This window comes from Eretmochelys imbricata, chromosome 4 (genome assembly GCF_965152235.1).
Source record: "Eretmochelys imbricata isolate rEreImb1 chromosome 4, rEreImb1.hap1, whole genome shotgun sequence".
Taxonomy (NCBI): domain Eukaryota; kingdom Metazoa; phylum Chordata; order Testudines; family Cheloniidae; genus Eretmochelys; species Eretmochelys imbricata.
In genome coordinates this window covers 9192380-9209698 of record NC_135575.1, presented here as the reverse complement: position 1 = coordinate 9209698, position 17319 = coordinate 9192380, and the positions used below count along the sequence as shown (strand labels likewise).

General features: G+C 45.0%; 1 protein-coding gene across 17 annotated transcripts in view; it reads right to left on the bottom strand.

The window, feature by feature from the left end:
* The window catches only part of ADGRL3 (adhesion G protein-coupled receptor L3), a 440011-nt gene that overhangs the window by 79682 nt on the left and 343010 nt on the right, over nucleotides 1-17319 (bottom strand). For 16 of the 17 annotated variants that reach the window (XM_077814298.1, XM_077814297.1, XM_077814299.1 and 13 more), the window contains 2 exons: nucleotides 14980-15189; nucleotides 10111-10331 (listed from right to left, as the gene is read on the bottom strand). In XM_077814298.1, the coding sequence (XP_077670424.1) occupies nucleotides 10111-10331; nucleotides 14980-15189 (431 nt within the window). The remainder of the gene's footprint in view (nucleotides 1-10110; nucleotides 10332-14979; nucleotides 15190-17319) is intronic. The other variant, XM_077814308.1, reaches the window with a different exon arrangement.

The window sequence follows — 17319 nt, the reverse complement described above, 5'->3', positions numbered from 1 at the left end:
ACAGGGGTCTGTGCTAGCAGATCCAGAGAAGGGGTCAAAGCCTGGAATTGAAATGCTACGGTGAAAACAACCGTCTCTTTGTACACTGAAGAATTTCAGGATTCGCAAAATCAAAAATTAAAACATCAAACTGCAAAATTGTAGAAACAAGGCTTTTGTTCCCAACTTTACCAACCTAGGGCTCATCTATGCTGCTGGCTTCTTTCAGCAGCATGCGGGGTACAAATAGGAGCGCAGACTGCGAGGCACAGCTTAGGTGAGTAAAGACACTCCTGAAGAGGGAGGGTATGTCCCAGAGTACATACTTTATATGGCTCTCTACTCACCCAAGCAGTGCCTCCCTTTCCACACCACTATTCTTGGCAGTGGAGTGTCCTGCTGCCTTTGCTCTGTGGAGCCTTTCCCGTCTGCTGGACAAGACTCTGGCACAGGGAAAGAGTCTGGCAGTAGGGAAAGACTCCACCAGCTCCCTGCTGCAGGGAAAGACTCTGGAAGCAGGGAAAGGCTCCGGCAGCAGTCAGATGCTGAAGCCTCTTTCCACGGCTTCCCCCCTGCCACAGCCTTTCATTGGCAGGTGTAGCTACACGACGCAACATGGACGCAGGCCACTTGTCACTGCGGCATGTAGCTACACATACCCTACATACTGCCACCAGCAGTGTGTCGTGCAGACGTAGCCTTAGGGTCTGAATGGCTATAAAAATCTAAACTGGTTATACACCAATATAATGATATTTGCACGGAGCCAAAACAGAAACCGGAGTGCGGAGAGATTAAAAAATATCTGCTACTTAGGATCTAACTCCTGAATTGGAACTGAAGCCGTGCATCAACATCCTAACGTGAGAGACATGCTGAAAAGGGTTTCTTAATGTCAGGACAGGAGTTCTGGATTTCTGCCACCTTGGTGGACGCTAAAACTGCTTTAGATGTGTCTGGCAGTAGCTAAGCACAATGAGTGACTTCCAACTCTTTCTGTTTTAAAATGTCTTATTACTTGTATTGCAGCAGCTTCCAGAGGCTCTCGCTGAGATCAGGCCCCACCGTGCTAGGTGCTGTATAAACACACAGTCAGACCCAGCTCTGAAGACCTTACAGTAGAAATTGACTAGACAGACAAAGGAAGTATTATTACCCATATTTTACAGATGGAGAACTGAGGCAAAGAGACACAAAATGATTCGCACAAGGTCTCAGAGCAGGTGTGTTGGCAGAGGCAGGAACTGAACTCATGAATCATTGTCTGGTATCTTAACCTCAGGAGCATCCTTCCTTTCAAAGCATGTTTCCCTGGGGTGGGGCAGTGGGAGAGGGAGCAATAGCAAACCTATACAAAAAGTCCTGGGTGCTGATGAAGACCTTGATGAGGTTTTGGATCTTGAACTGTTCCATCCAGTCAGGCTACAACGTATGGCCCCACTGAAGGCGAAGGAGTTAAGCAGGCCAAAGATCTGGCCTTTTGGTCATTTTACTTGACAATTTTTTGGTTGACAGGTAATTATTTGGGGAAGCATAGAATAACACTGAGACTCTAAATTCACTCAGGAACACGGGATCTGCCAAACCCATCACTGTACCTTAGAACAATATTGTCAGTTAAGGATAGGGCATTTTTTGTGATTTTAAAATAAAAATTCTCCAAGTATTTCAAACTGTATCATACATTTAACAGGGAAACCATCTGCCAGCAGGCAAAATGACCACATCTCACTGTCTGCAAATCCTGCTAAGCAGGTTGAGGGAGCATGGTACATTTACAACTGCAAAGCAAACTGTTCCTCCTTGAGTACTTAGGGTTTTACTAGCTCTTGGCGAGCAGGGTGGCAAAACTCCCTTTTTTAGCTTAATAGCCATATGGCCACAGCTGCTGGTGCTGTTTTTGGCCACAGACTCTCTCATCATAGGTCTCTGACCCATACACTGTTCCTCAAGGCCAGCATTGTGCCCTTCCCATCCACTGGCAGCCCCTCAAATCATGCATCTTGCCTGCTTATCTGCCTCACTTGTAAAACTGTGATGCAGTCCCGGAGCCTGATTCTCCACTGGTGTAAATTAGCACAGCTCCATTGACTTAAATGGACTGTGACTAATAATGGATCGTGAACAGTGAGGGGCATGAAGATGGCTGATTCCCACAGCTGATTAGAACCCGAAGGAATGTTTGAGAGTGGTGTTTTGCTGTATGCGCTGAGCTCTAGTTATCAGCAGTACCATCACGAAATGAAAACAGGGCCTTCAATTGAATTCTGCAGAATCCAGAAAAGCATGTTGATGCACCATGCATTTCTCCTTCTCTGCTAGATGGCTACACCTGTTTACCTTTCCCACTCTGTCTTACATTACAGGGAAAAACACAACACTGCAAAAGGAGGAAAAGGGTAACTGAACTCAACGGAAGAATAAAGTGAGTGACTTCTTTTGTGAGCAGCCAAGTCATTAGTGGCTCAGACACTCAATGGGAAGTGTGCAGTGTTGAGCTCTTTAGAAAATCTGGCCCATAGATTCCAGAGCACAAATCTTGGTCATGGGGTGGATTCTGTGGCAAATTCTGTGGCTGTGGAATGGCCAAGATCCAAGTGTATTATTTTTTATTATTTGCATTTTGATAACACCTAGCCAAACCATGGCCCCATTGTGCTAGACATATACAAACACAGAGTAGGAGATAGCGCCCACCCTGACATGCTTACACTCCACACAGACAAGACTGGAGCATGGACTGTCAAGATTAGCAAAGGTTCTTTTTGCATGCAAACCTTAAAGGTTGCATTGCAATTTTGCAGTTGTTCTAATGGAAAGGTCTCTTTCTAAGAAACCAAGTACCGCTCTTTTGAATGACAGATGGAACTCTGCAGTACTATGTCTAATCCATAAGGGGGTAAAAAGTCAGTCTTTTTGTGGTCAATTTATAATGATGTAACTATGAACCCATTTAGTCAGACCTCATTAAAAATGCAAATTAAGAACAAAACATCAAAACTTGGGCATCCTGCCAATTCATTCACAGAGATGTAAATCGCTAATCAGACAAGTACCACACTGAGCTTTTCTTTCCTTAAAAACAAAAGCACAAACACAATGAGCTGAATAAATGAACTCCTTGAAAGAAGGAAGCAATCAGGCAACTCAGCTCCAAAAGTTGCTAATCTCAGGCTGCGGAACTACTTCTGACCACAGCACACAGCTGCAAGCTGAACGCTGACTTGTCATATCGCAAGTTTACATTCCAACAGCCATTAAACAAACGAGATGCTTCTGCTTTTAGCACATGCATATCATATGATCTGACATTCCACGGATGCTGCATGCACCATACATTTTACAAACAATAAAACCATTCCCTTCTTCTCCAAAGAGATGAACAGACACGTTCAGTGCTGTGCTATTAAGGTGGTGTGTGGCATTGCTTTTCTTCACTTTTTAATTTCCTCCCTCGCACAGTGACAAGTTAGCTATCTTCAACCAACACTTTTTTGCAAGTAATAAAGGCTACAAACGGTTTGCTCTGTTTTTTGCATGAAGAGAAATCAAACACTAAAGTATCCCTAGTGTGCATTAAATGGAACCAATAAACAATCATTAGCTGCCATTGGACCATAACATTTGAAGAGATCTAAGTGAGCATACTCTTCATGGGAGTTTGGGAGTTTGCTTCATAGAGCTATAGAGCCTCCATCACGGTGTGTGGTAACAGTAATTGGATATGTATGTATAATACATGCCTTTGAAGGGTGGAAAATGCTTTCTCTTTTTACTACATTTCAGTGTTCAGTGTCCATTGCTCCCATGGGCCTGAACAAGCAAGGAGCGGGCAGTGTAAAAACTGAAGATAAAACAAACACACCGCCCTATCAAAGGCATACCCTTTAGTTAGCAGTTATTTTTCAACAATATGATGATGCATAAAATATAGGAAGCTGGACACTGAAGTTAGCGGCTGTGACATCATGATAGATTTATCATTGTCAACTGATACCCAGCTTTATCGCATCCCAAAACCAAACCAAAACAAAAGGCAAACAGAGCCCTGGCATGATGCAGAAAGGACTTGGCTCACCACAGGATGAGTTTACCTACAAGTATGTTGAATAAAAAATACTATGCCTCATTCCTCTTCCGTGTTTTTAGTGGGCATCAGTATAGAATACATGAGGGGTTATGGTGATAGGACAGTTTGTTGATATCAGGTTTGGCTAGTCACATTACTTAAGTGAGTTATGCAGGTCGTCCCAAAAGAGAGCCAGTTAAGGCCCTGATCCAACAAAACATTCAAGAATCTTCCTAACTTTAAGCATGTAAGTAATTCCATTGAATTCAACAAGACACCTCACATGCTCAAAGTTAAGCACACGCATTAATATTTCGCTGGATGGGGGCCATCATCTAAAATGGGAGCCAATCAAACCTTTCTGCCACACTGCATACCCTCAGGTATTTTGCTCACACTACGTTATAGGGAAAAATTATTGTCAAAGTTTTTTAAAAAACAGTTTAAACATTCCCCCTTCCTTTTGCAGATCCGCCCAGCACACAGCTTGACACTTGGTCTGGGGACTAGAAGGAAGGATTTGGCCATCAGAGAGGCCAAAACAAATGATACAGCATCGTCAAACTCGATCTTATTTTGCAGCTGAACTAGAGACCAGTCCCAGGTGGTGATTTGTTTGTTGTTCATGACATTTGCTTTCAATTATCTGTAAGAGCTTCAGTTTTCTCACACTGCTAAGAAGGAGACCTAGACTGCACGAACTGTTCATGACCTAACAAGCCTGTTAGCTCGAGCACTAAAAATAACCATGTGGACGTTGGAACGCTATCACCTTGAGCTTGGGTGACTAGCCTGAGTCCCCACCGGAGCCACAACTTTCACACTGCTTTTTTTTAGCACACTAGCTCAAATCCTGGTAGGGTGAGTCTGGCTACCCATGCTGGGAAGCTCACTGTCTGCTGCAGTGTAGACACACCCACTGTCTGCAATGGGGTTCTATCTATTTCACCTCTACATACGAGACAACACAGAACCAGGGGAGAGATGCACACATTTTTTTGTTAATCTAGGTGCACTGTTAAATATCATGTATTAGGGACGATGGGTAAAAAAGGGCTAAATCCTGCTCAGCTAGCTGTCATGGATAGCCCGTTCAGCTCCAAATGGGGAAATCTTTTAAGGTAATCAACATGCAGCTGCCTAGTTGCAGATCATAAACCAAAGTAATTAGCCCCGCGTCTCATAATCTGGCTGGTGTGAACTACTCCTAAAAAGTCAATGCCAGCCCCTGATGTAATTAAGCTTAAAATAGTATCACTATTGAACAGCTACTACAGGATGTCAATATGAATACCAGAGCATGGGATGCTATGGAAAGCCATAAACAACACATGATGAATAAGGGAATAACATAGGAGCAAATGACCATTTTCTGACAGTATAATCTGGGCGTGTGTTATACTAGCAACAGATTAACAAACTAAGAAACCCCCCAAATTCTACATTAGGCATCTAAATTGGATCATTCGGAGACATATAATTATTGTGACCAAATGCTAGACAGAAAAGATAATTTATGAATAATGTTAGAAACTCTATAAAACTCTGTTTAAAACATATACAAAATAGGGGGATACAAGAAATATATTCTGCAGATTGTCTCAGAAATAACCAAGCAACTTCTCACAATTAAATTATGTATGCCTGGCATATAGTTTACCACAAATTCTAATCAGTTCTACCCTTCTAATAACATTTATACAGCAAAATACATCATCATCCATCAACCAGATGGAGCATGTTAGTTATACAAAACATCTAGTATGTTTTTATTTTCCACTGTTAGAACGTGATAAAATTGACCACACTGAAATTACAGATTATAAACAAATACTTTATGCTTTATAAGTGTCTGCATAACATTTTATGTGTGTGTGTATTAAATAACGAGAAAAAATTATGGTATAGCAAGGAAAGGAGGTTTTTCTGGCTTGAATATACAATGGCTGTATTACTCACAGGTGGAAAATTTATGTAGTTCATCCCAGCTGAGGGTCAATAAAATTTCTGAATGTTCCTCAGATGATACAGAGAAATTACTGTAGGTAGAGGTGGTTGGAAAATGTTTTTCCTGTAGACAAATTTCTATTTTTCAGTGAAAATTTGATCATCAAAATATTTTGGTCCCAAACTGAAATATTTCAATATTGAAATGCCACCATGGTGTATTATGGGAGTTGTCGTTTGGGTGACTCATGCTCCCATTCTTCACTATAGTCCGAACTCCTTTGTCAGACGGTATCTCCTACAACCCGCTATGATATCATCTCATGATGAGGGGGAGATGTTGTCAGGATGACGAACCTAGTCTATTAAGGAGAATGGGGGGAGGGGAAAGAAGTCAACTGAACCACAACTCCCATGAGGCACTGCAGCAGCAGATCCAAATCAAAATATTTCAGGTTTGGGGCATCCACTTTGTTCACGAAAAACTGAATTTTTTCTGAGCAATCTGTTTTTGTGAAAACATTCATTTTGTCAAAAACCTAATTTTCTAAGGAAAAGCAATTTGGACAGAAAATTTTCAACCAGTCTTCATAAAAGGGTGTTTTCCTTAGTGTGACTGTTGCTATTTTTCATATCATCTCAGCTGTAAAGCCAGACACTATTAGTGCATGTATGGGGGAGAAATCAAAATAACAACTAATACACTTGAGAAAGCTCTCAAATTTTCCACATACAGTACTAAAATGTTACATTTTTAAGCTCTGATATTTCAAGAATCATCAAGGTAATAAGCATGTACTAAAACTGAAGGTGGAAATCAACAGCCAATTTTTCCACCTTTCAGGATTCAAGCAGAGATGGAAGACAATCTAGCTGTGATCTTGGATGGGTGGCATGAGTTTGGAGTGACAGTTTTACTGGATTTTACAAGCTAAATTCTCAGGTGTATACACCAGTGTAAACCTGAAGTAAATCTGCTGAAGCCAATACAAGTATTTCACATTTCTAACAACGTAACAGATTAAAATCTGCCCCTAGTTGTTACAAGTTTCCTAGCCCCTCACTGTTTATGTTTGTTACTGAAGTGTGGTGTAGTAACAATAACAGCTATAACTGGCCTGTACCCAGGTCGTACATGGAATATGTTGCTTTAAAATTCTACCCTGACCGTTTCTATTCTAATCCACGGTTTTTGCAGCTCACAGCTCTGAAATTTTCCAACTGCGGTATCTGTACAGAGGTGACTTTTTATTTTGTTTAAAGTTGGAGGAAAATGGGTCAGTCATTCTCAGAGCACCAGAGGACAGGAATTATGACTTTCTGGAACATTATTATTAATGATTTCCATTATTAACAAAGTCCTTGTGATAATCTAAGTGGGTAGAAAGTTAAATTTTGGTGGGCAAATAATTCTCACTGAAGAGGGTCTTGCAATGTTCTGCTGATGTTTCCTTTCGATTCCCTCCAAGTGACGACCCTTTGGGAACTGCCCCCCCAATGTGCTCTAAACATTTTATGACACTTATTGTCTCTTCTATTCTTCAGACCTGAAGGCAGGTCTATGGTGAAACTCCTTTAATTAGGTTGATAGGGAGCTTGGCATCTACATACAAATTCTTGAAAATGTACTCTCCCCTATCTGATACTGTGCGCGCCACTCAAAGTTCCCCAAAATGTAAACCTTCTATAAAAGCCGGTAAGACTTCCACAAGCCCTTCTGTTAGAACAAATATGTTTGAAAAGATTTCTGAATGTTCAAAGAAGAATATTTTCTCAAAACTGAACTCATACCCACTGATGGCACACAAAGCAAATGTTCAGCTGCCATCTAAGTCCATCTCCTGATATTGTAACAGAACATAAGCAGCTCCGCTAGATTACAGAGTCACTCCAGCAAAGAACTAGAAGCATCTACGCTGCTATTATTTTGGGTGGAAATTTTGCAAATGGAACGAACGCGGAATTAGCTGTCACTGCGGCTGTGCCCTGAGCCGCTGCCCTGGAGAGCTCTGGGGCCCCACTGGCTCGCTGTTTTGTCTGCCTTCTCTTTCTGCCTGTATTGTTGCTAAAAAGAATGGGAAAATATAGGCCTCACAAAAGAAATTGAAATGATAATAAAATGCTTTGCTACAGTCATTGTAAGGGAGCCTGCAGAGAAAATCAAAGGCTGAAATTTCCTTTTGTTTGCCATTAGACCGTGTTGCATGATAATCTAAAAAGTGCTTTGATACCAGTTTCAGCACTGATGAAAACACTTTAAAATGTTCATAATTATAAATGATGTAGCTGTCCCAACTTGCAAAGAGTCTCATACACTCTCTGGTCACTGCCTATTTTGCTTGACGGCCCTGGTAATTGTATAGAACACAGTTTTTAGACATGCAGCGGTTCATCATTTAAATGAGAAACACTCTTAGAGAAGAGGGACAGACTTGTGACTAAGGTACTGGACCAAGATTCAGGAGACTGGTGCCCTTGAGCAAGTCGCTTTGTCTCTCTCTGCTTCCATTCCTCATCTGCAAAATGAGGATAACAATCCTTCCTTCCCCCACCATTTGTCTGTCTTGACTATGTAGACTGTAAGCTCTTTGGGGCAGGGACTGTCTCTTACTATATGTTTGTACAGCACTTAGCACAATGGGACCTGGGTACAGCTGAGACCTCCAGGTGATAGCCTAATAGATACGAAGATAATAAGAGAGTGTGACATGACAGGGTTTCTTCCCAGCTTCCAAGGATAGCCTGCCATGCCCAGTCTCCTTTAAACAGGCTTACCATCCAAATAAAAACAAACAAAACAGTCCCTCAGCTCACCCTGTGTCCTAGGATTTCATGGCTCCCCTTCCCAGGGATCTCTGGTGTCCCTACTTCTTGCAGCTTCCCAGCCCCAGCCAGCTCCCTTATCTTTCTGGAACACCAGCACCAGGCTTCCTCTCTGAGCACCAGGTCCCCTGTTCCAGGGACCCTCCACTCCCCTGTGGTTTCGCTCCCTCCGCACAGTCTGTCCCAGTCACTCCTCCCCTTCCTGCCCTCTGACAGGACTTTAGAGGCCAGGGATAGCCCTGCTCCCTTTAATTGACTCAGTTGGGTCCACCTGCTGTGACACAGGGGCAGTGGTCCTGATCCACTCACGGGGACCAGCTACCCCATGATAATGAGGCTTCATCAATATATCCAGCATGATACATTCATTTAAACTTAAATTTTCCAAAGAGGTGGAAAAACTGGTCATTTGTCCCTAAAACACAGGTCTGAGATTTGGGCGCCATGTTCTTTTTCTCATCTAAATGTGGAGGGGAGCCGGTGCCCCCAGAAAGGGTCGGGGGGAGGCTGCTTCTGTGGCATTCTGCTCTCTTCCTCCTGACTGTGTGAAAACTCCCCACCCTCCAGACACAAGGGAGGTGAGAGCAGGAGAGGCTTGGGGCAGAGGAGCTGGCTGAGCTGCTGTTGAATCTCACTCTCCCAAGCACTGGAAGCAGTGGCTGGAGGCTGCACTCTGTGGTCGGCCACTCTGAGCTGCAGAACCCCCTCTCTTTGGAGGGTGGCCAGAGGCAGCCCAAGGCTATAGAGTCATTAGCAGTGCAGCTCCAATGGAGCTCCAACCCGCCTCACACCCTCCTTAACGAAAATATCCCTGTGAATCTCTGCCAAGGGGGACAGCTGCCCTGTATGTCGCTGAGTGACGCGGTGTGGTTGGCAGTGGTCCATGAGACAAGGAGCCCTTTAACAGTTATGGGGCCAAGTCCTGCTATGGGTCATGGCTGCATAGCACCTGCAGACTTATGCCCAGCACATAGGTGAACAGAGGGCTTCAATGACTGTGCAGGGTCCAGAGATAGGTGTGGGAGAAGGGTTACTAGGATGAGCAGAAGAACGGAGAACCTGCCTCATGACAGGAGACTTAAGGAGCTTGGCTTGTTTAGCCTAACCAAATGAAGGCTGAGGGGAGATGGGACTGCTCTCTATGAATACATCAGAGGGACAAACACTAGGAAGGTTTCCCAGCCTGGTTCTCATCAGAGCCACAGGAACTGGGCGGGTCCTTCCCCAGAAAAGTTCCACAAACTCCCATTGCTTCTCTTCCACAGGTCCGAGGGTGGCAGAGTTCAACTCACACTTTATCTGTGCCATAGCTCCTGTAGTCGACGGCCGCTGAGACAGCCACGATGAGCGCGGGCATTCCGTAGCCAACCAGATAGAAGTACTTCCTTCGCGAGTGTTCACTCTCAAACACCTCCACCAGCATGATGTATAGCTGCACCCCCTCCAGGAACATCCAGGTGAATGCCGCCAGGAAAAAGAAGTGCAGGAGGGCAGCAAACACAGCACAGGCAATCTGGGAGAGTCCAAAAAAAACAAAACAAAAAGAAAACAGGCAGAGGTTTGCTCCCAAACAAAATTATTATAATTATTGTAACAAAACCACTGATATCCTTGGTTATTACACATGATATTAATCCTAGACTCTCTCTCTCTCTGTATGTGTATAAATATATATACGTGGCTGTAATTTACCCAAAGAAACTTATGTTCTATGCACATTATCCTAAGCATATCATTGGCTGAAACTCTGGTACCCAGCTCCTACACTCCCACAATATCAAACTGGATTTTTAGTAGGGAACATCTTCAGATTCAAATCATTGAAGCAATTGTTCCCTGTTTCTTACTATCAATATAAAACAGGAATAAGACAAAGAAATATTCTAACACCTTGGTTTAATAAACAGACATTATATGAGAACAAAAACTCAGATAACTTTAAATATTTTTTTTAAAAAATATATTATATATTTCTGTTGTATATTATTTATAAGTTATATATGTCTATAGTATATACATATGTATTATATACACGTGTGTATATATTTATATATATGTGCATGTGCATAATTTTCTATATAATGTAGATTTGTGTAATATATGCCTTATACATGTATTATTATATATAGACACATATATTATTTACACATAGACACACACACATATATGCACATGTTTGGATTTGATGGCGAAGTGCCTCAATACATCAAGGGCTTGTGTTGAGGAATCATAAAGACCATGTTTCTATTTCTGATGCCTCTGTTGACTATTGTTGCGTGAGCAAGTTTCAAGATGTTGACCTGCCATGTGAATGCTCTTGGGTGCTGTCAGCAGGGGTGGGCATATGCTGCGGGCTCCATTGCTCAGCAGTTTGGGTGAGGGGCTGAGATAAGAGAATTTAAAAAAAAAAAAGGCAGGGAAGGGGAATGTGAAAAGACAGAATTCCAATGCAAGACTTTATTTCACACCCATCCACTGAGATCAAACTGGCCCTGAACAGAGACAATGCTGGGAACAAGCCTGCACTGACAAAGGGATGGACAACAACATAACCTCAGTGATCTCTGCAGTCTTCAGCTTCTCCCCAGTGCCACGGGGCTCGAGCCCAGGATGTCTATTGTATTGTACCTGGCCATGTGCTAGAGGTAGCCCATGATCCTACAAAGAGAGTGAGCACACTGGCATGTCACTGAAAAAAACTGTGAAAAGGTGAAAACTCCCTGCTGCAACAGGTTCCCAGTGAAAAAAATGTCAGTCACTAGCCAGGAATGAAGGAGTGCCCCTGCGTTAGGGAAGGATCGCGTGGCTTTGAATATGGAGTATATGCAGTGGCTGCTTGGGGAAAATGAAGACTGGAACTCCGACAAAGCATATTTCTAGAGACACTCACCAAGGGGCGGGGATGCTTTGGCAGATGAGAATATCATTTCTAAATGGAGTTTAAAAACACAAAGAACATGCCTTTTGTCTATTTTTACATGGACATGGAATTACTGAAATGATTATCCAAGTAGGGCATTGACACATGACTTGTGCTGCAGCCTTCCAAAGAACCTAAGGGAATAAGGCACCCAAACCATGTTAAAGGTCAATAGGAGTTGGACACCTAACTCCCTTAGGCACCTTGGAAAAGGCTAGAGTCAGGGCACAGTCTTGCTCCTATCGAGGTCAAAATTCATTTTGCCATTGACCAAGAGAGGAAGGTCAGCACCGCCCCTTTTGTACCCTAACGGACGGTTCTGGAGGAGTGAAAGGAAAACCTCCCTCTCCCACTGGCCACACCAGCAGCAGAGCATTGGGAAACACGGCAGGTGACTGAAACCGTTAGGGCTTTTGGTTCAGCTGCCATCAGGCTTAACCATCCCCTCCTTCTCCACGAGTGGAAGGGACCAAAGGGAGGCAGATTTGGTGTGTGGCGATCTGCCTCCATGGTATTTTTCCCATCCTGTCCCTTATCACGGACAAGCCCCTTGCCCCAGATACACTCTGTGGGCTGGATGTTCCAGGTGGGAGGGGTGAGGTTGGGCTACTCTCCATGACATGGGCCCCTTCAACCCTGCCAGGGATTCCTCACGGCGGACCGTACTGACTGAGTCAGCATCGTCTTATGTGGGCTCCCAAGCCACCGTGTGCATCGAAGGAAGGAGGGAACAGCCACCAGGGACTGTTTGGCATTGGTGCTGGCAAGCAGGGCATGGCTCCTTGTCCCTGCCCCAGCTCCCCGCTCCAGGCGGGAGGGGACAGGAAGAAGTGGTTATGCATTAGGCTGTTGTACAGATGGCTCTGGCCTCCACAGGTTTCCCCAGATTGGAGCATATCTCAGGACATTCACTGGTTTTGGGGCTGAGTGTCCCACCTCTTCCACCAGGGGAGCACAAGACGTCCCAGCCTTCCCTTTCCTTTCTCCCTCCCCCCAAAACCGGACAGAACCTGTCAGGATGAATTTCTGGGAGCCAAAACTCACAATGTTTCCTGTCCATTAGGGCTCTCCTAAATCAGGGTTAGGCCAGCCCATGCCAGTTTTCCCCTCTGCAGTAAAATGTCAAAAAATACACATGTAAACGTGCTGCTTGGACAGTTTAAGAGACTCTAGAAAAGTTTTCTTTTGAAGTTGCAGTGGCTTAAAGTGAATGGCTGCAGAAGCAGCATAGCCTAGTGGATAGAGCACAGGACTAGGACTCAGGAAAGCTAGGTTCTATTTTGCTCTGCCACTGGCCTGCTGGGTGACCTTGGGCAAGACCCTTTTCTTGGCCTCAGTTTCCTCATGTGTAAAATTGGGAGAATGATACTGACCCTCATCTGTAAAGTGCTCTTAGATCTGCAGATGAAAAGTGCTGTGTAAGTGCTAGGTGATGGTTTGGTAAGTGATTCAGATTCTCCACTTAGCAGATGCGTAAGGGCAGCAACTATTGATACAGTCCCTAATGGCCACAGTTATACCATGCTCCAGCTTTGCTGCCTGCCCACGGTGTGTGGGTGTGAATCCCAAGTCCAACCTCCGTGGAGTACCCAGCACAAAGGTCACTTCCCTGGGCCTTGCGCGGACTGGACTAAAACTTCATGGGCTGTTGGGAACCCACAGCCCCGCCTCCTGCCCTTCCTGCCGGCAACCCACGGCCCTGACCCCTTCCTGCCACCAACCCTCAGCCCCACCCCTCTGCCCTTCCTGCCACCAACCCACGGCCCTGACCCCTTCCTGCCACCAACCCACAGCTCAACCCCCCTGCCCTTTCTGCTGCCAACCCACGGCCCTGACCCCTTCCTGCCACCAACCCACAGCCCCACCCCTCTGCCCTTTCTGCTGCCAACCCATGGCCCTGACCCCTTCCTGCCACCAACCCACAGCCCCACCCCTCTGCCCTTCCTGCCTGCAACCCACGGCACAGAGCCACTGCAATGCAGAGCTCCACAGAGCTAGAGCACCCCCTGGATGGCTTTTCCTGGGTTTGGCTTCAGCAGGAATGCATCATTTCTGCTACATATCAGGCCACAGCTGCCTATGGAGGAGGACAGGATCTGTCCCTCCGTGCATTTCTCTGAACAATGGCACATTCAGAAAGGGAGCTGAGGTTCCAGTAATTGCTCTTTGAACTCAATTACTATGCAAGGTGCTGAGCACCCTCCACACCCACTGACTTCAATGGCAGCTGAGGGCAATGCACACATCACTGGGAGCCCAGCAATCAGCAGCATTGAGCCCCAGGAACAGCTGTTGGATTATTATGGCCACATAGGCTCAGCCATTCCGATGAAGGTGCCATCCCGAGTGGGACTGTGGGGATGAAAATGCCAAATGGTGAATGTGTAATCACAGCAGTAATATTTCTGTCTGTCTGCAGAACTGCACACAGGTGACTGCTTTTATACGGTGTACGTTTCCCCTGCTATCTAGTGTGTCACAGACATTTATAGAGTCAGTAGAATACGGCAGATCGAACGTGCAGAATTTGTTCATTTCAAAGTTTAGAACCCTGAGATTTGTAAACCAAATTGCTTCACAGATGTCAAAGGTGCTAATCCTTAGTCTTTGCCAAGTTTGAAGGCTTTTTCTCTAAAAAGAGCCATTTTGATGTATGTGAGCACAAACAGAGCACCTGAAATAGTCTTGTGAAAAAGGCCTTTTTTCCCTTTGGATTTTTTTTGCTTAAGTTGAGGTTTTCTCAAAAACAGCCAGATGGAGTTTAACTCACTACTCAGAAACACTGAAGTGAAGAAGAAACAGTAGGAATTTCAGCCCCCAAGGATAATTTGTTCAGGAAATCATATGGGCTTGATTGGAAGCCTATAGGAGTAACTGAAAAGTTTCCTATTGACTTCAATCAGCTTTGGATCAGAAAAGAGGGCTTATAATAGAAAGCATCTTCTTGCGAATTACTGTGCTGTTGCCGGGGAAACATGAAACAACACACACCTTTGGTATATATGTTTTAAACGGACATCCAGGGTGACATCCTGGCCCCACTGATGTCAACGGGGATTTGGCCACTGGGCATAATGGACTAGGATTTCACCCTTGGTTACCAAGTAGGGCCCCAATCCTGCAATGAGATGAGCATGAGTGTAGGGTGTATCCACATTCATCTCAATCCAGGATCACGCCCAGCTACCTCCACTGGAAGGTGGGAGGAGATGCTTCCATATTTCTGTGCCAAGTATCTTACTGGCTGATCTGTTCGATTGATCCCGATGAGGAAGAGGAGCTCGGCCACAAAGAGGCTGATGCACAAGTTCTTGTGAATTGTGTTCCTGTCACTCTGGAGTCCGCGGAAAAAGCAAAAGGTGAAGATGCAGATCAGGAGGCAGACGAGTGACAGCAGAATGCCGACCCACGTGATAACATCCAGGAGCAGGTCGTGGACCATGTCGCTGTGCTGGAGACACAACAGAAAAATAATCAGTCACACGCCGCACGTCAGCTAATCAATACTGAAAAAAGCCAGGTTGTCTAAGACCCTTTGATAGACTCCTGTATCCACTTCCCAAGAACTGGCACAAGGGACCGATAGCTAATGAAGGGTATTAGGAGTAAAACTACCCAGAATGGAGTTCTGCATTAATGTGGCCACAACCTGAAAGCCACGCTCTGTTCTCTCCCTCTCTCCTTGCTTGGGTTTGTTTGTGAATACAACAGTAAGGCAGTGGGGAAGGTACCTGAACAAACTCAAATCCCAAGATTGGGTTGCAGGGACCATTAAGATAATGTATGTCTCAATGCCCAGCATGTGGCAAAAACAGGGATTATTTTCCTTTCTTTTTTTCACAAGGGAAGGCAAAAAATATTGATTTATCAAACCCGGGAGTTGGGAATCCAAAATGAATATTGGAACAATATCCTGGATAAACAGAGACCTTCTATTGATCACACTGTTTTTAAATCCACATTTAACCAGGATTTTAATGTGGCTCAGAAATTGTGTGTTCCCCCTTGTAATGTAGTCTAGTTTCTGCTTACCCAGAAGTAATGTCCACATGGTCACTACTGCAGGGATGTTTCCCTTTCAGGCTACCATATGCCCGAAGAACAGCAGCAGCAAACACTGGTCTAGGGGGTAGGCCATGAGCTCTCACGGTGGAAAGCAGGATGCTGAGGTCCACCAATAAAATGCCACTGGACCTATTCCTGTGTTTGTCCGTGCATTTGCTTCCCAAACCAGGGCACGGACGCTTGGCGCTCTCATCTTGGAAGAGAAAAACAGGGTGTTTTGCTATGGGGAAAAGTCTATGACAGATGGAGGGGAATGCTGATTCATTTACCCTTTTTGTTACCTCCGTGCCAATGACAAAGCTACATCAGTGTCAGGCACTTATTGATATAGACTCCTGCTATGTCAGCACCCATCAAAAACAACTCAAATCCTTTCAGCACTTTGGCTTTATCGGCACGATTGATAGGTATCAAATGAGAATAAAAGATGGTGAGTGAGTTTTTTCTTCCCCCTAGAGACTGTTTATAAAGAGACTAGACAGAAATTACAGGAGGTTTTATTCCCACAGCACTCCTGCCATTTTTCTTGAGAATCTGGAAGGTTTAAGAGACTCTATGATTGCAGATGTACCACAAGGGCACAGATTTAACATATGCCTATCGCAACAGCAACAAAAATGTCTATTCCATCCCCACAGCACACACAAGGTGGAAAGCAAGAAAGGGCATATTCTTTTCCTGACGGAGGTGCATTGTTTTATCTCTGGGTAATTCCATACTCATTAACTTTCCTCTTAACTTGGTGCAGAAACGTTAATATAAATCCCGATCCTTGCATTTGCTCTGCTTTGCACGCAGCTGCTTGGAAGCGGTGGATAGCATCTCCCCTGAGAGCCCCGCTGCAAAGCAGGCCAGCTCACCTGATTAGAAGGCAGTGCCAGGCACCGCTTCAGCGACCTGCGAGACACAGACACAGGGACTACACAGCTGGTGCAGGCAGATAAAGGGGAGAGACAATCAGGTGAACTTCGGAAAGCGTGGATCGATCGCCCAAGGCTATGAGCACAAACGCAGGAACACTCCAGACAAAAAGTCAGCCTTGTACGTGGGGAGCTTTCCGGAGCTCTCCTTCGTCTGATAGCAGAGCACCCCAGCTTCAGGGGGAATGAGCAAGAACCCAGCCCGTTCCTTTTACACGCTTGGCTCCATGCACACACCAAGCCTGTGTGGAATAAATGAAAGCCACGGATCTCACTTCTCCACTGCTCAGCTGCCTGCAGAGTTATTTACACCTCGGAGTGCAAAGTGAGCATGAAAGGCTGTCCAATCAGATCCTCGGGCACACTCCCCACTGCTGCCCTATAGGGAGGAGGTGGTGAAAAAAGGTCCGACAGCTCCCCAGGACCATGCAGGAGAGGAGAAGAGGAGAGGTCAGAGGGATTCTGCCACCAGGGCCATGTATGATGCTGAGATAGGGGGTGGGGGGAAGAGACACCCCCTGCTGAGATGATAGGGTGGGAAAGAAGAGATCTCTTATCGTTCACTGGTTCTGGACCACACAGCTTAGGGGCTGAGC